The sequence below is a fragment of the Anastrepha obliqua genome, chromosome 1 (genome assembly GCF_027943255.1).
Source record: "Anastrepha obliqua isolate idAnaObli1 chromosome 1, idAnaObli1_1.0, whole genome shotgun sequence".
Taxonomy (NCBI): domain Eukaryota; kingdom Metazoa; phylum Arthropoda; class Insecta; order Diptera; family Tephritidae; genus Anastrepha; species Anastrepha obliqua.
This window is the reverse complement of record NC_072892.1, coordinates 102582631-102609072: the sequence shown is the minus strand read 5'-3', so window position 1 is coordinate 102609072 and position 26442 is coordinate 102582631. Positions and strand designations below refer to the sequence as shown.

The following is a 26442-nucleotide window of genomic DNA, read 5'->3' as shown; positions in this document are numbered from 1 at the left end:
TAAAAAAATTTTAAATAGTAATTTCTTGCGCTAAACTTTTATTTAATATCTTCTTTAAAATCTTTATTGCATTTAAATTTACCATACGTGCTTATACATTAGGGCGGGTTAAATTTTTTCTATACTTTGTTTCGGCGACTACAGGCATCTACTGGCAATTCTAAACAAGAATCTACAGAAGCGTAGTTCTAAAATAGATTTCGAGCCTCCTTATTTCTAATTTTGGTTATTAAGACCTGATAAATTTCAAATCATAAATATTAAAAATTAGACAAAAGAAAATTTATTAGGAAGATAATGTTTGTATGTGGTTTTTGGTGAGGATAAACTTATTTTTGATGTTTATTTTACTCAAAACTCTCCGCAAGATCTCACATGAACAGTTACAACATGCAGTTTTTCTCATTAATCCGTAATAGAGTAACGGTTATATTTTTGAAGCACATATTGACCCACCCTATTATACATACGAATTTATTATGCAAAGACCCTTTTACCCTTTCATCCTTTCACACTTGGACGTACGACAAGCGCACGCGCATATGCAAATCATATTCAATGCATTAAAAAACGCATGTGGCTGCACCCATATGAGGAACAACAACATTAGATAATAGTGGCAACAGCAAAAAGCGACACTCTTACCATAAAAAGTCAGTTGTGCGGCAATTGCTTCGCAATGCTTTCTCGTGCAACCTCGTAGTAAAGTACGCATGCGCCATGAAAACCCGCTGGTAGGGAAACAAACTCGCGAAAAGTGCGTGGAGTATGCCTTAACCATTTGTTTTTGTTTTTGGTTTTTTCTGTTTTTGCTCTAAAGCAACAAACAAAGCGATAAATGTACTCACTATTTGTCGCTTAATTGATTCGCCGGTTGGTGTTCGGTGGTTTGTGGCCTTTTATTTTTATACGCAATTTTACGCGCCACGCTAACGGAAATCGCATAAATGCGCGAAGCTTTTGAGTTGCCAACAAAATTTCATGGTGCGTGTGTGGCGTGTGCACTGCATCGCTAATGTGTCAACCTTTGGAAAGTAAGTAAATAAATAGGAATTGGAAAAACATGAAAATGGAATAAAAATTCAATAAAAATCGGCCAATATGCAACAACTATTTGAAAGTGTAAAAATATGTAAATAATTGTGGCACGATCGCACTGCCGCTTCAAGCGTTTGTGTGCCCGGCATTTTTCTCCAAATGCGGAAGTAACGCACCCAAATATGAGTGACTTTAATTTTTTCCACAGCAGTGGCGAGCCACTTGATTGCTGTAAATTCGCATAATTGCAACTGCTGGCACTTGAATAAATGCAGTAAAGCTCTTTCAACCCCCTTTCATTCGATAGCAATATTGTACTATTTTATTTGGTAACCATAGTTTATTAATTTCAATGCTTTAAAATATTCATGTTTTAATTTCGTTTCTCAATATATTCGGTTATAATTGCTTTGAGTGATTTGCGCCCGACAGCAAAATTATTATATTTTATTTATATATTGTATAATTGGCGCGAACACCCTTTTTGCGTGTTTGGTCGAGCTCCTTCTCCGATTTGTGGTGCGCATCTTGATTTTGTTCCACAAATGGAGGGACTTACAGTTTCAAGCCGAATCCGAACGGCAGATATTTTTTATGACGAGCTTTTTCATGGCAAACCTACACTCACAAGTTTGCTATTGCTTGCCGAGGGGTGACCGCTATTAGAAAAAATGTTTTCTTCATTTTGGTGTTTCACCGAGATTCGAACCTCTGAGTTCGTTATCTCTGAATTCTGAATGGTAGTCACGCACCAACCCATTTGGCTACGGCGGCCGCCGTATTATAATAGTTATTTTACACTTATATATTTAATTCATTTTGACCTTTCACATAAGTGGCAACTCTATTTTAAAATGCGCAGGTATTAACGCTGTCCCAAACCGCTTCAATTTGATACCAATATTATAATATCTCTTCAGAAAAGTTCTAAAAATTTCTAAATAAATATTCTTGAATTCGATTTTTTAAATTTCAATCCACAAAATCACAATTAGTGTGAAACTGGTTACATCTGTAAGTACCAAAAATCAAGAATATCGCAAAATTCTTCAATCTAAATGCGCTCTTTTTGCAACTGGCCAGACTCATTTGGAGCGAATGTGATGACCGCTAAGGGTTATTTAATGGTTGAAATCATTAATGTTGCTGTCGCTTTGTTTCCCTACTTGCGTGCGCTCTTGCCATTTCTAAGCTCAGCTTCGCACAGCCGCCTCTTCGTTTGTGACTCATCGGTTGTTTTGTATGAAATTCGCGCACTTAGCCGAGTGAGTCACCCGTTGATTCAGTAGCGAGCTGACGAGCACTGCCTCCTGGGTATAAATATGGGCCACGAAAAACAATAAGAAAAACGCTGTTTTGCAATTCGTTCACTGGCGCATTGGGTCACTCGCATGATTTTTTGTTTTTTATTTGTTCTTTGGTATTATTCTCCCCTACTCGTGTATTCTTTATTTATTACAGTATTTGTTGTTTCGAATTGTTTTTAATTTTATGTACTTTGTCGGTTTTAAAAATCAAAATTGTTTTTTTTTTTTGTTTTTGTAATAGCATTGCAGTGTGACATGTGAGTATGCCTGTATTTATATGCAATCGTACCGCATATCACGTTTCGCTTGTTTTTATTTTTTGCTGCAATTCGATAAATGTTTTATAAGATGATTGTTTTTGTTGTTGTTTTTTGTTGTAATAGAGCTTGCAATTATTTCACGAACATTTGAAAGTTGAATACTTCAAGTAGAATGATTTCACTTGTCTACGACATTTCATTTAAAGTATTTAATAATTGTTCAAGCGGAATTACATTCTCAAGGCCCTAGCCTATCCGACATTCTCGATGAGCAACGCTGATGATTAATTTGAAATTAATAAGGATATCTTTGATAACCAATATGTTGTACGAATCATTTCAAGTGTGTTAATCTTGACTTCAGCTTTATGTAGACTCAGTTTTAGCTTAGGGCGGCATCTTGGCAGTAGAACTTTGTCAAAAAAAAGATTTTAGCACTAATGATGGCGCGTTGATGATATTTATGCAAAGATTATATAAGCAGTCAATATTTAAAGTAACCACCATTAGTTCTCTCCTATTTTCTCGCCTATTACCGTATTAGTTCGAGACATAATTTTGGTTCTTTCCACTACTAACATTATTTACATTTTTAATCTCAATCATAGCTTTTATCTTAGTTTTACTGTCGGTATGTTCTGAGTCCTACTCTAAGTCACAGTCTCCATCTCAGCGGAGTTTGAGTCGCATTCTCAAACTCAACCTCAACTTCAACCTCAACCTCAACTTCTCCATCAACCTTAACTTTAACCTCAGCCCCGCCATTATCATCTACTTCATCTTTATTTTAATTTTCAATTTTATCCTGAACCAAACCTCAAATTTAACCAGAACCCCACCCTCCACCTCAACTTCAACCTCTGCCACGCCATTATCCTCCACTTCATCCTTATTTTAATCTTCAATTTCATTCAACCCCAACCTGAACTTCAACTTCGACCTCAGCCACGCCAATTTCTTCTACTCCATCATTATCAATTCTACTTCAATTTTATCCTAAACCTCAAATTCAATTTCTACCCCAAACCCAACCCCCACCTCAACCTCCAGCTCAAACTTAACCTCAAACTCAACCTCAACCTCAATCTTAACTTCAACTTCAACCTCAACCTCAACCTCAACCTCAACCTCAACCTCAACCTCAACCTCAACCTCAACCTCAACCTCAACCTCAACCTCAACCTCAATCTCAACCTGAACCTCAACTTCAACGTCAACCCCAAACTTAACTTCAACCTCAGCAACGCCATTATCCTTTACTCCCTCTTTATTTTAATCTCAATTTTATCCTGACCTCAACTTCAAGCTCAACTTCAACCTCAACCTCAGCCTCAACTTCCACCTCAACGTCAACCTCAACCTCAACTTCAATCTCAGCAACGCCTTTATCCTCTACTTTATCCTTATTTTAATCTTCAATTTCATTCTGACCCTCAACCTGAACTTCAACCGCAGCCTCGATCTCTTACTCCAGTCGTTTCTTTCTCGTACTAACCGGCGCCAGTTGGGCACACCAAGTGAAGCTAAGTTCTTCTCCACCTGATCTTTAAAACGCAGAGGAGGCCATCCTCTTCCTCTGCTACTACATTGTTCTGGTACCGCATCGAATACTTTCAGAGCCGGAGCGTTTGTATCGATTCGGACGACATGACTCGACCAACGAAGTCGCTGGATCTATGTGGCCGTAAAGCTCATATAGCTCATCATTCCATCGCCTGCGATATTCGCCATCGCCAACGTGCAAAGGTCCAAAAATCTTCCGCAGAATCTTTCTGTCAAACCCTCCAAAGAACACCTCATCGGATGTTGTCATCATCCAAGCTTTTGCTTCTGCTGCAGCCATTGCTTGAGTGTTTAAAAAATTTAAATTTTAACCGATTATCTTTCTTTTCCTCGTAACTTAATATTGCTTCTAGCAACAATCACAATCAGTGTTTTCACCCCGCAACAGATATAAACTTGTACCTTCTGATGCCGAAAGAAGCCTAGAGGATGCACTTAACGCAGTTAAAGCAGTTAACTCAAAATTCAGAGAATACACGTAGATGTTAGTTGAGTGAGAAAATGAAAGCTACGAGTCTCTTTCGGTATTAAGAAAAAACTAAAACTTCATTGTAAAATTCAGTAAAAGGCATCAATACCAAAGTAAATCGAAAAATCAGTAAAATTACCATGACTGTGAATTTACAATATCCTATCATCTTGAATTCTATTCGTCTGCGCGATCTGTTTTCAAGACAGACCATCACAAAACAAATAGAATGCATAGAATATCTAAATCCTGAACTCGAATCTGGAAACAGTTGCGCGTTACAAATTTTTGTATAAGTCTGCTATAATTTCATATACGATTTCTGGTATACTCTACATATCTGTTGATATTCTTAATCACTTGAATATGCTTTTCTAATGAAGTTGAATACTCACCATTTCCAGCGGCAAAAGCCAAAATACGCTGCTTCACAGATGTGCGCGGCATTGACTGAGCCGACGCTGTTTGAGTTTCCTGTGCGTTGGCCTCGGCTCCTCCTTCTTTTGCACCTATGCTGTTGTAAGCTCGAGCCGTCACCGTCGCAGTCACAATGGTTTTCGTTGGCGTAGTTGGTGTTGTCGCTGGCGATGGAGTTTTCGACGATTCCGTTGAAGGAGTCCGCTTCACCATTGTTGTTTTGATTACAGTTGTTAGGGAGGGCGTTGCTGGGCGCGACGTTGGTGTTGGCGATGCGGTAGTGTTTCGCAATTGCACTGCCGCGGCTGTTGTTATAGTTGCTGAGGTCGTTGGCGCGTTCGCGGATGCGCTGGCTGTTGTAGTGCCAGCCATGTTCGTTGTTATTCTCGCACTGTTGGGCGCAATTTCCGTTGTGGTCGCTATAGAAGCGTCGTTGATTGCCTCGCCGTTTGCCGTTGTCACTGTTGATGTTGATGGTGTTGCTGTTGTTGTCGGGGTTGCTGTAACTGTCAACCCACACTCGACACGCGAATGCTTACGACTCGCCGCATTCGTTGTGGTTATTGTCATTTTATTCTGCAAATCAATTTTGTTGTCGCTCTCGCTATCGTTAGTGTATTCGCTGTTGTTGTTTTGGTTTTGTTTTTGTTGTGTGTTCGTTCGGTTCGAGTCGGGTGTGGTCTTCGTTGACGCTGGTGTCGTTGTAGATGAGTCAAGCTGACAATTACAGCGCTTTGGCGACTCACCACCTTTATTTTTGTTATTTTTGTTGTTGCAAAAATTATTTTGCAACTGTTCCTGTTGTAGTTGTTGTGTTTGTTGTCCCTTACAATTATTATTGTTACACTTAAATTCACTATCGCTAAGTCTTTGGATTGTTTGTTGATCGCTGTTATTGTTGCTGTTGCTTTTGTCGTTGCCTACCGCGTTGCTAGCTAATTGTTGTTGTTGCTGTTTCAGCGCAACATCGCCTTCATCGACAACGTTTTTATCACTTTTACTTGCGCCCCAACAATTGTTGCCAGCAAATATGGTTGTTGTTGTTGTTCCCGCCACTTTTGGCTGACAATTGCATTCAATCAGCACGCTGCTACCACTATGACCGTTGCCAATGGCCTTTGTATGGCATTTACTATCGCAGATGTTGCTGTCACAGCTGTTGCTGTTGTTGTTGCTGCTTTTGGTGTTAGTATTGCCGTAGCTGCTGTTATGACAGCTTTTGTCATGCCACCGTTGCTGCTGTTGATCTGCTTTGTGGCATTGCTTTGCCAACTCAAATCGCAGTTGACTTAGTTGACGTTGTTGCTGTTTTTGTTGTTGTTGCTGCTGTATCACTGGCAATTGTGGCTGTGCATTCATTAGGCGCACTCTACAATTTCCGGCATTGTCGACAACATCACAGATATCATCGTAATCGTCCGCGTAGTTGCTGCTAGCATTGGTGGCATTCACAATCTCTTCATTTTGTTGTTGTTGTTGCAATTGCTGCCACTTACCCGTTTCACGCTGGCCGGTGCCGTTTATTCCTTTTAAGTTGACTACAGCTACGCTGTTTGGGCAATAGCTGTTGCTACCGTTTCGCGCGCTGTCGCTTTTGCTATTGTTGCTATTATCCCGTTGTTCCACATCATCAATGACCGAAAAATCATTATCTAAGAAAATATTACGCGCGTCCAGGGTAGATTTTGCTTTGGGATGCTTCAAATTGTAGCGTCGACGATTCGGGCAACAACAGAATTTCGTTGCCTTCGGGGAGGTTGGTGAGGCGAGGGGTGGGAAGGTGTTGGTGGCAGTTGAGGCAGCAGCATCAGTCCATTTCTCAAATAAGGCCAACTCACGAGCCCTGGACATGTCAGCAGATGGCCATTGAGAGAACGTGAGCGGAGTGATGCGATCGGTAGCTGTGAAAAAGAGCAAAAAGAGGAGAGTCGTGAAAATGAGCTACAATATTTAACAATTAAAAAAAACTTTAATATATATTATTTCAGAAGGATCGTATTATTTGTGTGCCCTCTAGAAATCAATGTGTGTATATAAGTATATTTTTATGAATTATTTCTAAAGCTTTTTGGAAAAAGAATCCAATATTTCTTTGGCATAATAAGAATCTTAGGTAAGGGATGGAGTGAGAAAGGTGCAGAAGAAACTTAACTTATGCAGCTGGGGGCCTTTGACTGCCGAGGTATCTGAATGACTTTGATAAGCGACTTGTTTTAATAGCAGCCGTACATCCGTCTTCTTCTTCTTCTTAAACGTTGGTTTAACTAACAAATCGATTTTGGAGAGGGTCCAAACTGAGACGCGAAAATTTTTCTTTTCACACGGCGAAGAATAGCTGATATTCTAAGTAAAGCAAAGTTTCCATGTGGAATTCTAAAGCTAATATAGCGCATTATTCCTTCCAAAAATATGAAAGGAGTCCCACGCTAGCATTAAAACATGTTGCCAACTTGATGCTAGTATTTGCTATTTAAAATTTCGTGAAAAATAACAGTTCCCCGATCTTATAAATTGTACTCAAATTGAAAATCAGCAAAAATGTTAAGCATCTGCTTAAAAGTAAGTTTGCTTAAAATAAACTTTTGAACTTTATTTCCGGCTACACCAATGATCTGCCCCTGGAGGAAGAAAATGAAAGCGAAGAATTCGTCATCGCATCAGCTCAGCTCTAAATATTTTTCCCTCAACTTCAACCTACTAAATGCTTTTTGCAATTGTGAATTTGTTGGTGCACCGGCTATAATTGACTTTCAGCAAGGCGGCAGTTTTTCCTGATATTTTCTTATTTATTTTTTCTTTCTTCATTTCTAATTGCCATTTAAAATTTAAAGGAATTCATCCAATTCGCTAACTCGCGTGTCGTTGTTTTTTGCTACTGCTTTATTTTCTCCTTCGCGCGCATTCGCAACACTTTCCACTTGTGGCAAGCTGGTGCTAATCATTGTTGGAGAAAAGCGAAATTGAAATAGTCGGTTGGGCGCGCTGCAATTAATGAAAGCAGTAACAGGAAATCAACGGAGCAGACGGTAGTGACAGCGGTAAAGAAATCAAGAAAATTGTAAACAAATGCAATGTGAAAAGTTTGAGAAACGCCGAACCAAAGAAGTTACTTATGGATAGCGCAACGTGGAACAGCGCGGCAGACTTCAGCGCATGGCAGGCACAAATCGAAAATATAAATAAAACTTGCAATTAAGTGTGGCAACAACAATAACAAATACATAGAACACCAAAAAATAGTAAAACGAAAAAAACAAATCTATAAAGCATTGCTGCCTACTTGCAACAGGTCAGCGCGGTGCTAAGCAATGCATGATTAGCCATCGTTTGTGTGGCAATGCGCGAGCGATCGATTGCATTTAATTGCAAATGTAGTAACAGCAATAACAACGACGATCTCTGCAACGAGTGAGTGGATAAAAAAGCCACCTCAGCAAAGGTGCACAATAAATGAATGAAATCGAAAAAATCGCAAAATCAAAGGCGGCGCACGGCGCAATGGTTTCTTGCCACTGCTTGCCGCTGACTGGAAATGGAAAATCCTAGTAAACTTTTGCGGCAGTAAGCAAGAAACTACAGCACACAGCAACAGCTACTACTAGCCAAAAAACAGCAAAGAAACAACAAATCATCAGTCGCTATACTGCCAATTGGTGGTTGCACATATCTTCCGCAATGAGCCGCACCGCGCCGCTCTTGCCAACTCACATATTTAATGCCTTGAGGGAATTGTGGCAACAGGTAGCAGATATATGTTGTAGTAGCAACACCAGCATGCCACCACTGGCAAACAACATCTACAGCCACTCGAGTAAGTGCTAGAGCAAGCAACAGCAGCAGCAGCTAACGGCCAAGCGGCCAAGTGACAGCGGCAACAACGAAAGCGACAGCAGGCGGCAGCCGCATTTAAGTGATTAATTCGTTTTGGCCAGCAGAAAAATTAATTTACAACGAAAGAAGATTTAAATTTTTTCCTGTTTACTGCTGTTTGTTGGGTTGCGCGCGCGCGCTTAAGCGTTAGATGACGACGCTCTTTAGCTAGCGGCTAAAGTGGCGGAAGTGGCAGCGAGGCGCGTTTTGAGGGGAAAAATTAGCAGAAAGAAATCAACTCCATATATTTTGATTGCAAGCAAATGGGGGGCTGGTTTGTTGTTGTTGCGAATGCTTCTTTATTGCATGTGGCAAGTGCAATTTGCATTGTTTTTGCAATATTTTTATTACTACTGCTTGCACTTTCATTGCCTTGGATTTTATTTTTATTTAATGAATGCGTTTTATGAATTGCGTTTTCAATTGATTTGTTTTGTTTTTTTTTCGCACTTTCCATAATTTATGATTTTTAATTAATTGCCCAAATTGCATTGACAAAGTTTTGTTAACTATTTTTATATTGAACGCTTTGCTGGAAGAATCGAATGCTTGGTTAACCGACTGATTTTTCCAATTTTTTCACGCTAAATTTGGCGACTAATTTTTATTAGGCGTTTAGTGCTTTGGAAAAGTGATAGCAAAAATAGTAATTTCAAACGGTTTATATAAGAAATATTATAATAAAAAAAAAATTAATGAAAAACATTTTTAAAACTGACTAAAAGTAATAGGACTATGAATAAGTTCGTGCGGTTTTTTTTCGAAATTTGAAACTTTATTGACGTAAAATGGTTACAAATTTAATATTCATAGTATTGTCCATCGCTTGCTACTACTTTTTCCCATCTTTCTGGCAATTCACGGATTCCCTTTGTGAAAAATTCGGTCGGTTTTGCCGCAATCCACGAATCGATCCATTTTTTGACTTCATCGTAATTACGGAAGTGCTGGTCAGCCAGGCCATGTTGCATCGATCGGAAGAGATAGTCATCGGATGGCGCAAGGTCTGGACTATACGGCGGGTGGGGTAGGACATCCCATTTGAGCGTTTCTAAGTATGTTTTGACCACTTGTGCAACATGTGGCCGAGCATTGTCATGTTGCAAAATAACTTTGTCGTGTCTATCGGCGTATTGCGGCCGTTTTTCTCGCAGTGCTCGGCTCAAACGCATCAATTGTCGTCGGTAGACATCCCCCGTAATCGTTTCATTCGGTTTCAGTAGCTCATAATACACAACACCCAGCTGGTCCCACCAGATACACAGCATAACCTTCAGGCCATGAATATTCTGCGCCGACGTCGATGTTGAAGCATGGCCAGGGTATCCATACGTTGCCCGACGTTTTGGATTGTCGTAATGGACCCACTTTTCATCGCCAGTCACAATTCGATGCAAAAAACCCTTTCTTTTGTGCCGTTGAAGCAGTTGTTCGCATGCCATAAACGGCGTTCAACGTCTCTTGGCTTCAATTCATACGGCACCCAATGGCCTACCTTTCGGATCATTCCCATGGCTTTTAAACGTTTGGAAATGGTTGATTGATCAACTCCCAAAGTTTCTGCAACCTCTTCTTGCGTTTGAGCCGGATCTTGATCGAGCAATTCCTCCAATTCGGTATCCATGAACTTTGGCGGCGCACCCTCGCGTTCTTCGTCTTCCAAGCCAAAATCACCACTTTTAAAGCGTGCAAACCACTTCTGGCACGTTCGCTCAGCTAGAGCATGCTCACCATAAACTTCCACCAAGATACGATGACTTTCGGCTGCTTTTTTCTTCATATTAAAATAATGAAGAAGAATTCCCCGCAAAAACACATTATTTGGCACGAAATTCGACATTTTCAAGTGTGGTAAAAATATTGTTGTTTACGCTTCAAATAAAAAACTTATACTGACGTTTGTGCCTTACGACAGTAGCTCTCCAATGAATGTTTGGAAATGTGGATCGATGGAATAATAATCAAGTTACGCCATCTGTTGTAAAACCGCACGAACTTATTCATAGTCCTATTAATAATATCGTCTATCTCAGGCTCATAAAAATGGAATCCTAAGCATATAGAAGTTATTTCGAAGACGTTTGTACTGAATTGCCTTCAAGAGCTAGGCTATGCTGAACCTCTATGCAGTTTTAAGTGTTTTACAACGAAGCCCGACTTACTAGTACCGACTAGTAAACTTACAACTCTAGCCAAATAAATTTTTTCTGAAACTTTTTTTTGGTGAACAAATTTCAAGAAACTAGTTCTGTCGAAGATAGAAAAAGGAGTGGCTGACAAAAAGTGGACGTTCTGTAGAGAATATTGCTGCTCTAGGAAAAGTGGATATCGACGTTCTCAACAATTAAGCATTCACGAATCGACTGTTCGGCGGATTTTACCTGTATGTGACCCATCCTGATGGTGGCCATTTAAATTATGTCATTTTTTACATATAATTGTTAAGAGCCAAAATTTGTCATAGAAATAGTGAAACCTGCAAAAATCTTATTTTTTTTTTATTATTTACTTTAAAACAGCATCTAGACTCGTCTTTTGAAATACTTTTATTTACAGATATGCCAGCATTGACGTATTGGAATGGTATACACATAGGCAGCATTTTTTATTTATAACTGGCGTCCCGTTCTGTTATATTCTACTCCGTCTAGACTCAATAAATTCGCATTGGCAAAGTGTTAACATAAAACGTGACCAGAATAGGTATTCGCTCAATACAACCCAGTAAGTACTCAACTGCAAAACAAAGCGCAATTTTTTTTATAAAATTACGACAGAAAAATCAACAACAACAAAAAAAAAATAAAGAAATGTTTGGAAAAAATAAACTATGTGTAGATGAGAAAAACAAAAGAACTGCAATAATATTTAAAAAAGCTGATTTTAAGGGCTGGTTTTGTTGTTGTTGCTGTGGTAACAGCATAAACATTCCCCATGCATGTACAGGGAAACTGCTGGAGTGACAGTCCTTGGCCGGATATAAATCCGGGTCGGTCGTTCGTGTACGTAGAACCGACTGTCGCCGGAAGAGTTTAAGGGACTCATGAGCTTTGCTTTCGACTAATGCCCATATTAGTTACATGTCTTCGGTGATTAAGCTGCTGTGAATATCTCTGAATGATCGACTTTTTCGAATTTTTGAGTACCTACACGAATTTAAATGGGTTGCTTAGTTCAGCGTTTCTTGGTGTTCAAAAAAAATTATATAAGTACAGTGCGTTTCATAACTATAGCACACTGACTTATTGAGAAGCTTAGAGAATTTATTTGCTTCCTATTTAATTTTAATAATTTTTTATCAAAATACAGCGAATTTTCCTCAAAAACCATATAAATCTAGATCTGAAAGTTTAAGAAAATATAGAAAAGGTGGAACCAATTCATTAACATCACAAATTTTTGAAACCGAATTTTTAGAAAAGATTTGAGTATGCAGTTTTATAGCCCATTGCATTTTAATATAATAAAGTGCAAGTTTGAAGTGGTTTAAAGATCGTGTAAATTTTTGATACTTTTTATTTATTTTTTTTGATGGCAGTCTTGCACATTTCGTGCCCTATAATGTGTGCCCAAAATTCTTTTTATATGGAAGAGACCAGACGTGTGAATTAATTAAAAATTTATAATACAATTATTTTTTCAACAATGAGAAACAGATTTTTTTATTAACTTTCCATTAAGCGCTTGATATGTAATGAATATTACAATAAATACATATCTGGGTGTTCAGTTGTTTTCTCTTGTTATATTCATGTCTTATACATACTGATACATATACATATTTACATATACGATACTTATACACGTGCCTCATAGCCAGTGCTTCGTACGTGACTTTTTCATAATATTTAAAAATCGCTGACACAAAAACAAAACTAATGAATTGAAATAGTAATTAAAACAACAGTAATGGAATCTAAATAAATGAATTAATGCAGTTTTGTAATCTAATAAAGGATATGTATGTGTTTGTGTAAATAAAATTGTTTTATCATACTTAAGTACAGAAAGAGCTGACAATGGAATACGGGCCAATGGAGGAGAAAAGAGTAGTTAAATGCATTTCGATATGAAGTCACGTATGTAGCCATGAACTTTAGAATCAACCTATGTGCCCCTAAGCATATATGTATGATCATATAACTAAATGTTAAGTATGTATGACCCCCAAACCAGCTGAACGAACGTTTCTTTAATTTTGGTGGGTTGTCAGGAGGATGCACGTGACAATTTAAAAGCTTCCGCTAGCTGGCGTTGTAGTTAAGATTTTTCTAAAGTTCTATCCACAGTCCAAATTGGGTTCTATTTGAAACTTGCGTTACGGGAAGATAAAATGAAGATAAACAAATTTCTCTATAAAAAAGAATATATATTGTATATATATAGGGGTTTTCAATAGGGGCGCTTCAACTTTTTTTCGATAGTGAGGGCGAACGACGCAATATTTTTTATTTTTCGCTTGTCACTTGTAAACTTCATTAGTATACATTTCATCATGGAACGCTACACACTTGAGCAACGATTGCAAATCGTGCAAATTTTTTATGAAAATAATCGTTCTGTTGCTGCTACTTTAAGAGCATTACGGCCATTTTACGGTCCATTTAACAAGCCGTCCCGTTTTGGGGTTATGTGAAGTCATTAGTCTATAGTAACAAGCCGGCGACGATTTGTGAGCTCAGAGCCAATATTGAACGCGAAATTGCTGGAATTTCGGCCAATTTATGCAAAAGAGTGGTCGAAAATTTGGTTCAACGATTGGACTTCGTAAAACGTGCACGCGGTGGTCATGCAAAAGAAATCGAATTTCATAACTAAATGTATATGTATGTTCAAACTCGATAATAAAAAAAAAATTAGTTAAAAAAGTCAAACCGTTTGTGTTTTATTCAAAAAAGTTCAAAAGTTGAAGCGCTCTTACTGAAAAACCCTATATACATATATAATTGATGCGTACACCCTTTTTGGGTGTTTGGCCGAGCTCCTCCTCCTATTTGTGGCATGCGCGTCTTGATGTTGTTCCACAAACGGAGGGACCTACAGTTTTAAGCCGACTCCGATCGGCAGATATTTTTATGAGGAGCTTTTTCATGGCAGAAATACACTCGGAGGTTTGCCATTGCCTGCCGAGAGGCGACCGCTATTAGAAAAATGTTTTTATTAATTTTGCTTTCACCGAGATTCGAACCAACGACCTCTCTGTGAATTCCGAATGGTAATCACGCACCAACCCATTCAGCTACGGCGGCCATAGAATACCATACATTAAAAACAAAAAAAAATTGTTCAACAAGTGTATAACCATTTTAAGCAACAGTCAGGCTACACTCAATATCCAGGTTAAGTCCTCAATAGTATTAGTGTGTAAAGAGAAACTAAACTCATCAAGGGCGCATAATTGCATTTATTTTATATGGATGTCCGGTAACGTGGCAGTTCATGCAGGAGCTAGAAGGTTTGCGGCTTCGATACTAATTGGTCCTGACACTTTTCAAAAGATATATAAACACATCAGAGGTTTGATGTAGAGCTCAGAGCAGAGAAAAGTTCTTACTGTGAGCGTGCAAGCATAAGAAATTCAAACATCTCATAAACCTTCCTAAGTATTCGCAGGCAATCTAACCGATCCTTGTAGACCCTAAAGTCATCTGCAAGCGCTTAAGATATGGCTTGATGATTCCTGCCGATTCTGTGAACTGTTTCTAGGAAAGCATCATTACAAATACTTTCCGAATGTGAAAGAAGTAAACATCTCGGTCTGGCAAGTCCAATAGAGACATATATGCGCAGGTCAGTCCAATATACTTTTGGGTTTATCGAGCGAACTGAGCCTAGATACTGGGAAGAGGCGGCCGCCAGAGCAAAATGGGTTGGTAAGTGACTTCCATTCGGTAATGTACTGGTTCGAGACTCCAGGCAAAAGGCATGAAATGATAAAAGGGGCGGTGGCCCCTTGGCTAACAATGGTAAAGCTTCGAGTGTGTTCCTGCCATTCAGAGCCGGTACAAAACTGTATAACCCTCTATTTGTGAGGAAGTTCGGCCAAATACCGAATATATAAAGCGAGCACAATAGATCGTACGAACGATGTGGTAATTATTATTTTCATTCATTTAATCAGCATATAGCACGTGGGGCAATGAAGGGCTGTATCCATATTGGACAAAAGACATCATCCTGAAGCTGAGCAAGAAAGGCGATTTGCGTGGCTGCGACAACTGGTAAGGAATAACCCTGCTCAACGCCATTTACAAAATCGAGGCAAAAGTCATACAAACCAGACTCCAGTGTATCGAACGCTCATTAAGAGATGAAAAAGCAGGATTTTGCTCTCACCGAAACTGTGTTGGCCAAGACAACACCCATCGTATCATAGTGACTTTCAGAAAGTAATTGACCCTGCACAAAAGAGGTATTGGTGAAATTTCACCAGACAACTTGAGGTTCTAGACTTGCGAGTCAACCGCAATAAAGCAAGACATATAACGATTGGCAGACACGCGGTGGAATTTTTCTAAAGCTTCTGTCACCTCGGCGGCTGCACTATCGCGGCAGACGGCGGAGCAGATGAAGATGTCAACTGCAAAGCAAACAAAGCAAGGACGACGTTCAGGCGAATGCATACAGTATGTGCGGGCTCGCAAATCTCCAGGCGCTCTAAACTGTGAATATTCAACTCTTGTCTGAAGGCTGAATTGTTGTACGGAAGTGAAACATGGCTGGTCTCTAACACCATCAAACAGAGGAGGCTACAATTTTTCGTCAACAAATACCTTCGCTTCGCCTGTAGTATATTCTGGCCGAACACCAACACTAATCACGCGTTGTAGAGATCAACGAATAAGGAACCTATCCTATGGCAAATCAAAGGTAGAAAGTGGCGATGTTTAGGTCGCACTCTTAGGAAACCACCAGATAGCCTCACGAGAATTGCACTGGACTGGAACCTTCAAGGGAACAGAAGTCGCAGTCGGCCAAAGAATACTTGATGCCGACATCACATGGGACGGCCAAAAAAAAAATGAAACAGCTAAGAACCGTGTATGATGAGTCTGGTCGAGGCCTATGTTCCCACGCGCAGTGAACAAGGAAAACAAAATTTTTTATTATTTTAAAAAAGTCCATTCGTATGAATTTTTGTATATCTTATTTTCTAAAGCACTTTTTGTATTTTGTACCTTAAGAAATGCATATTTTTTTATGACGCATAGTATTGACGGTTATTACTATAGTCATTAAAAATTATTAGAGCTCTGAGCTGTTCAAAGCTTAGAATTACTTGGAAATGTAATGCAATGAAATGGTACAACATTTATGCAGCTTTAATTGGCCTTATAAAATCTAGCTTTGATTTATCTGCTGTCAAGTGGGCGATATTTTGTTGAGTGTATAAGAATTTACAGCGCTAATTACGATAATTACAAATTGGAAGGGAAAAAAGTGCAAAATAAACCTCGAAAAATTCCGGAAAGTTTTTTTACGCAATTAACTATTCTTTTTTTTATTAAACCCTTGCATAGTTTTTCAATGAATAAGTTATTTTTTAAATGGTTAGCGGATGAGTTTCTAGACTTAATTATCTATTTTTTTTGTTTTGTTTCTTTTTCTAATTCCGTTTGTACTGCCTGCTAATACGTATTTTCTGTAATGTCATCTGTCTAGTAATTTGCTTTGTCGCTCAAAAAATTCCGCTGCAATAATTGCTGTGCCGGATGCCACCCAAATTGCCAGCAATGAAAATAAATGACTGTCACAGTGCAATTAATGAACAAATTAACCGCAAATAATGCTGTTATAGTTAGAAACGCTGCCACATGCAACGTGCAATTAGGTGTTATTTTTTAGTTTTTTTTTTGCATTTTTTATTTATACTGCGCATTTGCCGCGCGGGATTGAGAGCAAATAATGAATTTATCAATAACTTTGGATACAGTATGGCGCAAAAATGGGACAATGTTATAACAGTAAAAATATGCTTATTTAAAAATGATCTTCCTTAAAAGCTGTCTTATATTTTTAACATCATATTTATTTATTTAATTTTTTTTTTTCTTGTTGACTCCACTTGGGAGCATAGGGCCCCAAGACTTAATCTTGCGTTGGTTTCATTAATATATTTTGCTTTCTGACAGGGTAGGTGATTAGCCTGCCGCTACCAGTCTTAAGTAGTGGGAATGCCCACCTGTTGTTGCTTAGGAACAACGCCTTCTAACTGTTTAGAGCGCCATCTGTGTTTCACATTTTTGTGTCAGAAAGATGACACAACAGATTGTTAAGGACTTCGCTAAAATTGGTGTGTCTGCGCTCTTACCGCTATTGTTTGCTGGCGCCACTGATCCAATGTGTAACTGTGTCTTTTTCTTTGTTTTAGCAGCTACAATGCAAGTAATGCGCTGGATTTTTGTGCAGGAGTAAGGATTGAAAGGAATAGTTTGTTGGAGTTGAGGAATATTTTTTTTTTTGTTTATGTACAGAAACTAGGAAAGTAGGTAGGTTTGGAAAAGTGGACCGTGCTTTACGTGGTATTCGAACCCACAACCTCTGGGATGGCAGGCTAGTGCACTTATGCTAGACTATCGAGGCCGGTATTATTATTCATATTATCAAGCTAGCTTTTGTCTGACTGCATTTTGCTTGGTCCCTCGTTCGAGGACCCGAAAACACTTGAAGCATGAACTGGATTCAATGTAAATTAGAACTACTGGACAACCAAAAATTTAAAAATATACGATTTATTTTCCTATATTATATTTCGTCATCATTGCTTTATTTGTGCACCATACTGTACTTATATAAATATACCGCTCAGGCGTGCAAAGTACAACTGAATTATTTTTGGGCTCATTGCGCAGCAGTAGGCCGCTGCGACCTACCACAATACAAAGATATATAGGAATAATAGGAAATGAAGAACCAAAACACAGCCAACACTAAAGGCAGCTAAATTGCAAAACAACAACAATACACAATAAGTACTTTAACGCCGCTGGGCATAAAACGAGCCGGCCGCTAAAGACATGCTGAGCAGAAAAACAGAATGGAAGGCGGTTGGTCAGCCGGTCAGGCAAGTGGTGGCCAACAACAAGTAACAGCGACAGAACCAGCAGCTTACAACACAACGAAGAGAAACAGAATAAGAAACGCGGCGCTCTACCCGCGGCTCGTTTAACCAAAAATCTCCCACTGAGCTGACACAAAGTATGAGAGCAACGCGAAAGTGCGCTACTTCAGTACAAAAGGGTGCAGCGGGTATGAGTAATGCAAAAAGCAAAGAAAAATAAAGCAAAACCATTGAACTGAAAAGAAAAATAGTAGAAACTGCATAAATTGGTTGAACAGCGCAGTAAACGGCTGGATGCTGAAAAGAAGAGGCAGCAGATGTCTGTATGTAAGTAGTTAAACATCCGCCGGCGCCTTGCTACACAACACGAAAAAAGTTTATCATGGAAAAATATTGAAAAAATTGCAGCAACACAATTGTGGCATGGTGCGCATAAATGTTGCAAATAAACGTGGCAACTTTTTTATTTCATGCTTCTACTTCTTCTTCTTCTCCTTTTTCTTTTTCATTGTACTTTATTGTTTCAACCAAAAGCTTTGCCATTTCCCCAGCTTTGCAGCGCTTGCCTTTTTATTGCAACCCATTTAACACAGGTATGTAGGCGGTGTGTTGCGCATGCGCCGCCGTCTATTGTTATTGAAGCTGCTAGTGGGAGTCCATTTTGACATCTTCATACAAATAAATTTAATTTATTTTTTGCCAACGCTTTAGAGCGCCAACTACGGCATAGACAAATTGCATTTTAAATGCGGACAACAACAATAGCAACAAGAATGCCTTGAAAAATAAAATCGAAAAGCAATTGAATGCGCTAATAATAAAGAAACGCGCGACTCATTCGATTACCTAAAGTTTGCGTCCCCTGGCTGGGGCGTATACGTAATCTGAGCGACCGCAAACCTGCGCTGCCGCCACCAGCGTCACCACTCATTATTGAATAGCTTGTGAAATTTCTAAATTTATTGCAACCAATAGAGATAATAAATTTACTTGAAAAAAAAACAAAAAAAAAAATAATAGTAATTGAAATATATGGAAATATAGAGAAATAAATTTTCTTTGTTTGCCGCAAAGAAATCAATTTAAAGTTGAATGGCAGTAATAAAGCCGAGAAATTCAATTTTCTCACAGGTCATAAATGCTAATTTGATTTTTCTCACACTAAAAAATGAAAAACAGCTACAAAAAAAAAAAAAACAAAAACGTGGCCACAGGTTAAGAGCAGCGCGCCACTGCTAACGCTGCGCTTGTCAAAACCGTGAAAATCAACAAATCCGCGCGGGGTGGCGTCAAGTAGCAACCAATTGAAAAGAACCAGCGGTAGAAATAGGAAACAAAAATTCGCATAAAATCAACAAGGCAGTTAAAGGCGATTCAAGTGAGCGCCGGACACTGCAGGACACATAAAGCATGACTTGTTGCAAATCTGACAAATGGACGCATAGAATGGACGCGGTCAGATTGGGCGAATGAGAGCGATGGAGCAGGCAGTAAGGGAGCAAGGTAGGTGGAATGAAAGGAAGCAGCATGCAGGCGGATGAACGTGCCGCACACGGGTCGACGCACACGTTGAATGCAACAGATGGATGACTATTTGGATAACTGAGTATTTGGATGGATGCTTATTTGGATGTAAGACTATTTGGACGTATGATTGGTTGAGTAAATGGACAGATAGACAGACGCGTGGATGGATGGGTGAGTAAACAAATGGAGGCATGAAAAGCTGATGGAGTGCCGTTCGAACTGGCAGACGGAACGACTGACTGACTCCGATGATTTACTAAAAAGGCAAGAAAACACACACACCAACTGTCACTTAGCTAAGCAGCCTGCGCAGCCTTAAAGCCTGCCTGCGGCGGCAGAAGCGTCACGGCACGCAGTTGGAGGCCTTACCGTGCTTTTACATGCGTATGTAAGTATGTGTGTATGCTTTGTTGTGTTGAATTTAGCAGCCACCACTGCGCTGAGTCGTTAGCAATGAATGGACGGTGGAACAGCTAAAATTGACGGTGGCAAAGTGCAAGTAAAGGCGATATTTTCAACTCTCACGGCATACAAGGCACATGCACCCAGTTATTTTTATTATTACTATTTGCTCGTGCGAGTAATTTGAAACCATAATGACCGGCACGATGTGCCAAATGTATATTTCTACATTTAGCTTATTTACAGAAATTTAAATTGTGTTGGCCGAAAAAAGGCGCAAAAAGTGCATAAGTCCAAACAATGTGTTGCTTCCTGTTTGTGTTACGGCAGCTATTGTTTGGCTGTTGACTGCACCAGTACCAACAACGCCAACCACACCATTATTATTGCTTAGTCACAGCATTTTCTTTTTTCATCCAATTTTTCGCCACTTTTTGTTCATTTTATTGGTGCAATTTTTCTTTGGATTCTTGCAATGTCCGCAAATCGATTAGTTCACAAATGGTTCGTAAGCTGTGGCATTTAAGTGTGTGTGTGTGATTGTATGGCGTAGAAGCGTTTAGCCTCTTACTGCTGCAATTGCAATGCACAGTGGACAGAGCACGCAGAAAATGTGTGATTGAAAAATTGTATTTTAATCCGCTAATGCGCGGACATCCTTGCGCATTTGGAATGACTTGACAGGCAGTCTGGTTAAAATTGCTTATACACCCACCGAAATTATTATAACGCCACCACGCGGTTAAATAACTATAACACTTTGACTCATTGACTACTTTTGACAACTTATTTATTTTTTATTTAATTTTAATATTTTTTTAAGAAAATAAAGTGCATTCTTCTACAAAGCCTATGTTCTTCAAAAGTTTCAAACTAAAACAATTCAAAAAATTGTCATCAAAATTACAATCTTTTAAATCAGAAGTTTAAGAAAATAAGTAGGTATGCAAATTTATAGTCCATTGAATTCTTATATAATAAAATGTAAGTTTGAAGTGGTTCCAAATCGTGCTGATTTTTAAAATATGTTTTGCTTATGATGTTGGGTGCTTTCTTCCATAGTAAAAAAATGTCCAGCATTCGTTATATGGAAAAATGAATAAGACCGCCGGGGGAAAAAATTCTGAAAAATTAACGCGACTTTTGAGCCACTTGGGACTTTCGCTTTATTATACTGGGATTTTATGGGCTATAAGCTGCATACTCGAAATTTATCTAAATTTCTCTAAAATATATGCGTTTTTTTAGAATTTTGTTGAGCTTTTTTTCAATTTGCTCAAAGTTTGTGACTCGGATTTACGGAGTTTTTGAAGGGAAATGAACTATATTTTTATAAAATTATTAACAAAATTGAATGCGAACAGATTTCCAATAAGCCTTAGTGCTGTAGCTTTTTATCACAGTGTACCGCAATATTCAAGAAATCCAATTTTCAGTCCTTCGTACCTTTCCAAAATTTCATGTTTTACCTCTTTTTAACCAGTTACTAAAATTCCATTTATTAATATAATACATTTTTCAAAACTTTCTGCAAGCAAGTGTTAATAAAACAAAACAGTCCCACTGGTTGACGATCGTACAGACGAGCAAACAAATAAGCTCAAAAACACATGGATTTATAAAATGAAAAGTTGCCTGCAATTGCGATGACAAGGCGACAGTATTCAGTAGATTTAAGCATTCAAGCGACCACTAAGGCTTTGCAACAACACTACACATACGAGGAGCAATGTTGCGCATGCGTAAAACGTCTATTGCACACACCAACACAATCACTCGACCATTTTTGGTTGTTACATACAATTCAAAAGCTTATTTGTTGCGATATTCCGAGTATTTTTCTTGACTGCCTCCCATTTGCTTTGGTCTTCGTTTTGTTCGCCGCACGCTTGGCATTTGCCTAAAAGCACTTTGATTAATTGCCGCTTAGCATTTGCATTTATGGCAAACTGCCGCGTCGCACACAATCGCGTTTAAGCGCAACTATTGACGATTGCAGCGAAGGCGGGTGACAAAGAAAATTTAGAGACGAAGGGGGAGGGAAAATCGCCAAAGCCGAGTCAGGCCAAAATGCGATGGTCGCTTGAGAGGAGTTGGCACTTTTGTGGTGGGCAGAAGGTTGAAAAGAGACGCGGCAAAGGCAAGTAGATAGATAGCGCACCTATGCGTCGCATCGCCTGGAAGCGTGAATCACTTAAGATGAATTGGTCGCAAAGGTCAAGGAGCGAGGTTAAAGCGACTGCGCCAACAAGCAATGGCTGGCAAAGCAAGCAAAGCGTTTGGCGGAAAAGTGAAAATTCAATTGAAAAACGCGAAAAGCTGAGAAGCGACGCTATTTAAATTGAATGAAGAAAAATTGAATATGTGTGGAAGTGTGGACAATTAATTGGACAAAAGGAGATGTGAATGTGGGAATATGCGAATATATGCGTGTGGGAATTTGTTTCAGCCTAAGATTTGCTGCAGGCAAATTCGCATAGAGGAGTGCGCTTTTCTGTGTGTATACTTATATGTACATTAGGGTGGGTTAAAATATGTAATTACTCTGTTTTGGCGACTGAAGTATACCACTGGAAATTCTTTACATAAAAGTCAATGGAAGCGTAGCTCTTTTTTATTTTTAGTTATTAATCCCCAATAATTTTTTTATTTTTTTTTTATTTTGTAATTTTTTTGAAAATTTGAAAAATATTGCCTTTCCATGTTTATACATGTATAGAATGATGCTTGTTTTGCCCAAAACTCTTCGTAGGCAGCTGTTTAACCCTGCAAAAACAATAGGAACTAAAATTTTTTTTGTTACACAGTGTAATATTCTAGTGAATATCATTTTTTCTGAAATGTACTGTTTACAGTTTTAATAATTTGTAAGAAAGTAATAGCAAAAAGTATTTTTTTTTTATTTCAAAGTAGAAAAATCAACTCGAATTTTCTGGCTGCCTTTTGCGACTGCAGCTTTCCGATTTCGAGCATTCTTTGAACGACATACTCATCGTACTGCGAAAAAAGATCAATCGGCTTTGTAGGGATGCCTTCCGAAAGTATTCGACGCGGTACCAGCTGGTGGCAGCAGAGAAAGATTAAGGTCTCCACTGTATGGGAAAGATCAGGTAGATAATGACTTGAATTCACTTGGTGTGTCCAACTGGCATTGGTTAGCATGAGAAAGAAACGACTCGGCCAAAATCGCGTAAGCGGTTATCGCGCCAATCAAACAGAATGAGAAATCAAAGCAGTTTTTTTTCTTAAAAAATAGTCAGTAGCGGATGGTTTTGAAAACAACTAAAAATCAAATATTGCATTTTTTTACTCAAAAACCACAAAGAAACACTGTTTTCCAAACAAATTTACCAAAAAAAAGTTTAAGTTAATTTATTTGGATTAATAATTAAAAAGGAGGCTCGAAATCATTTTAAAGCTACGCTTCGCTTGAGTTTTTTGCTTGGAATTGCCATTAGGCTATATTTTTTAAAAACTAATTAACCCGCCCTAATGTGCATGCATATGTATGTATGCATGTAAGTGTGACAAGATAAATTTGCTTAAATCAATTTGATTGCAATGACGGCTAATATTTCTCAAAGACTTGCAATTATTGCGCGAAACTGAAGGAGCATTACAATGTGTGAAAACTAGCAGTTCGAAAAAAAGTAAATAGTCGCAAAGAAAACTCGAAATAAATAAGCATGAAAGTAATAAGAGTCTACTGCTGCTGAAACAAACAAGAGTCCACTTATTTTCAAGCAATTACTAAATGGCAGCCATTAGCAGTAGCGCGCATTCAAAAATTAATGGGCATCAACTGCAAGAGATTACTGTTGTTGTAGCTGCCATCGTCGACACAAGTGTGTTGGTGAAACGATCAAACGATCAATTGATCGATTAATCTGTGAAATGCGCACCTTTTCATATTGCTCAGATATGAGGCTACAATTTTCATTACTTCACTGGTATCACAAATAAATTTAAGCAGCTAAAATTGTGCCATAAAATGCGTTTTTCTTCCAAATATAATAAATACATTCTGATTTGCTTAACTTTTCATTGAAGTAGAAATAGTTCGTGATTTTGAACTTTTGAATTGCTCTACTATTTATGAGTAGAATTTTTATTGTTGTTCGTTCATGAATCCATCAGCAGATTGACAACCTCTAATAGTTTTTGATCGATCGACTAATCAGCGGAATGGTTCCATGTTGATATTATTTGAGCGCTAATTGACAACTCAACGCATTGTTGGAGCAATTCTTCGAAATATGTAAAGCAAAATATTTTGAAAAATAACAAAACAAAAAAAAAATTGTTTTTTATATGAGACTAGTTTCCAATGCAATTTTGTGCGCTGAACGCCAGTTTGTGCTCTTTACGTCGTTGTTTAGAAAAAAATTGAAGGTCAACATATAAGTGTTTTTTCACCCATTTTTCTCAATAACTTGACGTTCTACAGAATTCAACTAACACTAAATTTAAATCTCACGTTACACATTACAATAATCATTATGCGAATTCCAAACTACATAATTTATTAATAACGCTGGTCCGACTGGTCAATATTTTCAATGATATTAGCCCGAAATCGTTGGAGTCGCCATTTTATTGTGGCATTCAAATCAATGTTGAGTTAATTCTCATATAAAAACTATATAAATAAAAGTTTCAAACTTTCTGCAAATTTAAGAAAAAATTAAAAATATTTCATCAAAATTACAAATTTTTAAACCAGAATTTTTAGAAAATTAGCGGATATGCAGTTTTATAACCCACTGAATTATGCAGTTCTGCTCATTACAGAGCGTAGTATGAGTGTATGTGTATACGCATGTAATGGAAATAGTGTTACGAATTAAGTAAATTATGGCATTGTTGGTGTAAGTGTAAATATTTTAGCATATGTAAATAAGCATATAGCAGTAATGCAGTCGTGATCTCACGTATCACTGTAACCCTTCTTACAGCTCACTGTAAGGTAGGGGATCATGCAGCCAGACTTAACCTTCCTTTCAATCTCATCTGCAGAAGCTGTTAGACGGAGGAGGTGAAAGAAAGTATTTTCCACTGTTTATGCGAATGCTCAGCAAATTATTGAAATACAAGACATAGAGATAAAAGGTTTGATGCTATAATTGGATCTCATGAAAAGAATCTGATTCAAACAAAAATATATATAAAAAAATACATCACAAGAGCACATCGGTAGTAAACCGGATCTTGTTGCTAACTAGGAGTATTTCAATAGAAGTACTCAACCACTTCAACAACAACAACAATATATAGCAGTAAAAAAATTAGGAACAATTATTTTGAGAGAGATTAACGTGTGTGTTGCTGCATTAGGCCATTGAGAGTGCACATTGGAATGAGTGCTTAGTGAACGATGAGGTAGTGGGAATGCGTGAGAAAACAGATGTTCTCCTTCTTTGACAAATGCATGGAACCCCAATCGGTGACTCAACAGTGGTATTTCTCCCAGTTTTATGTAAGTTGATGGTTCGCATTTTTGAATTGTTTAAAAAATAAAATTGTTCTTTGAAAAAATAATGTGCATATATTTTTCAGCTAACAAACACCAGCGAAATTAAAATCTCATACCAGCAAATATTGCGCCATCCGGCCTCAATTACACACTACCAAAAATATGCTATCCACAAACAATAGATCATTAAAGTTTTTGCAAACCACTTTTTCTTTTCTTATTTCGTTTATCAAAGTCAAAAGCTATGATTTATCACTTTCTCGCCCCGTTTTCGGTTTTCATTACGTAATCGAATCGAGTGCAGTTTTGTTGTCAGTTCGCGCAATTCAAGGGCAAGGACGTTTCACAGCACAGCATAAAATATACTCATAAATATATATGTGTGTATATATGACAAAAAGCGGGCGTGCAAAAGTGTGCCATTCAAGTGCTAACACAAGTAAGTTTAAAGTGTTGTTTTTCGACGCTTAGAAATAACAATGCGCTGTTGAGGCAAAAAAGCTCTTCAACGCTTTTGCGATAATCGAATTTTGTGCTTCAAGTGTTAGACACCTGTAGCTATTTTGGCTATTTAACGTATTTGTTGGCCACACTGGCGCCAATCAGGCAACGAACTAGCAGAAAAAGCAATAACAAGTACAAAGTACTGGCGCTCAAAGTATATTGGAAACTTGTACAACGTGCAATTGAACAGATTGGTGTGATCAAACAATGGCAAGATTTGGCAATAAAGCAACTTCTTTCTATCGGCTTAATATTAAATTGTTATGTTGTCAAGTACTGTTTGCTTGGATGTAAATGCTGCGAAAATGTTTTTATTTTTTTTATAATTTTTTTTTGTTTTTATTAATATTATATATCTGTGCATTAATAGGTCAAGTGCCAGCGCATGTGATGAGGTGTAAAATGCAGTAATATTTCAAGCAGCAATAAGTTCGTATAATAACACTGTGTAATGAGACCGAACTTCTTTTAAATAGTAATATTCCGGTAATGGAACATTCTTGCATATAAAACACATGTTTGGTAGCCTTTTATGTGGCAGAAAATCAGCA

General features: G+C 38.1%; 1 protein-coding gene across 3 annotated transcripts in view; it reads right to left on the bottom strand.

Moving 5' to 3' along the window:
• Positions 1-26442, bottom strand: part of LOC129253431 (uncharacterized) — a 243879-nt gene that overhangs the window by 180986 nt on the left and 36451 nt on the right. For all 3 annotated transcript variants that reach the window (XM_054891798.1, XM_054891799.1, XM_054891800.1), the window contains exon 2: positions 5033-6955. In XM_054891798.1, coding sequence (XP_054747773.1) covers positions 5033-6905 — 1873 coding nt within the window. In that variant the 5' untranslated portion in view covers positions 6906-6955. The remainder of the gene's footprint in view (positions 1-5032; positions 6956-26442) is intronic.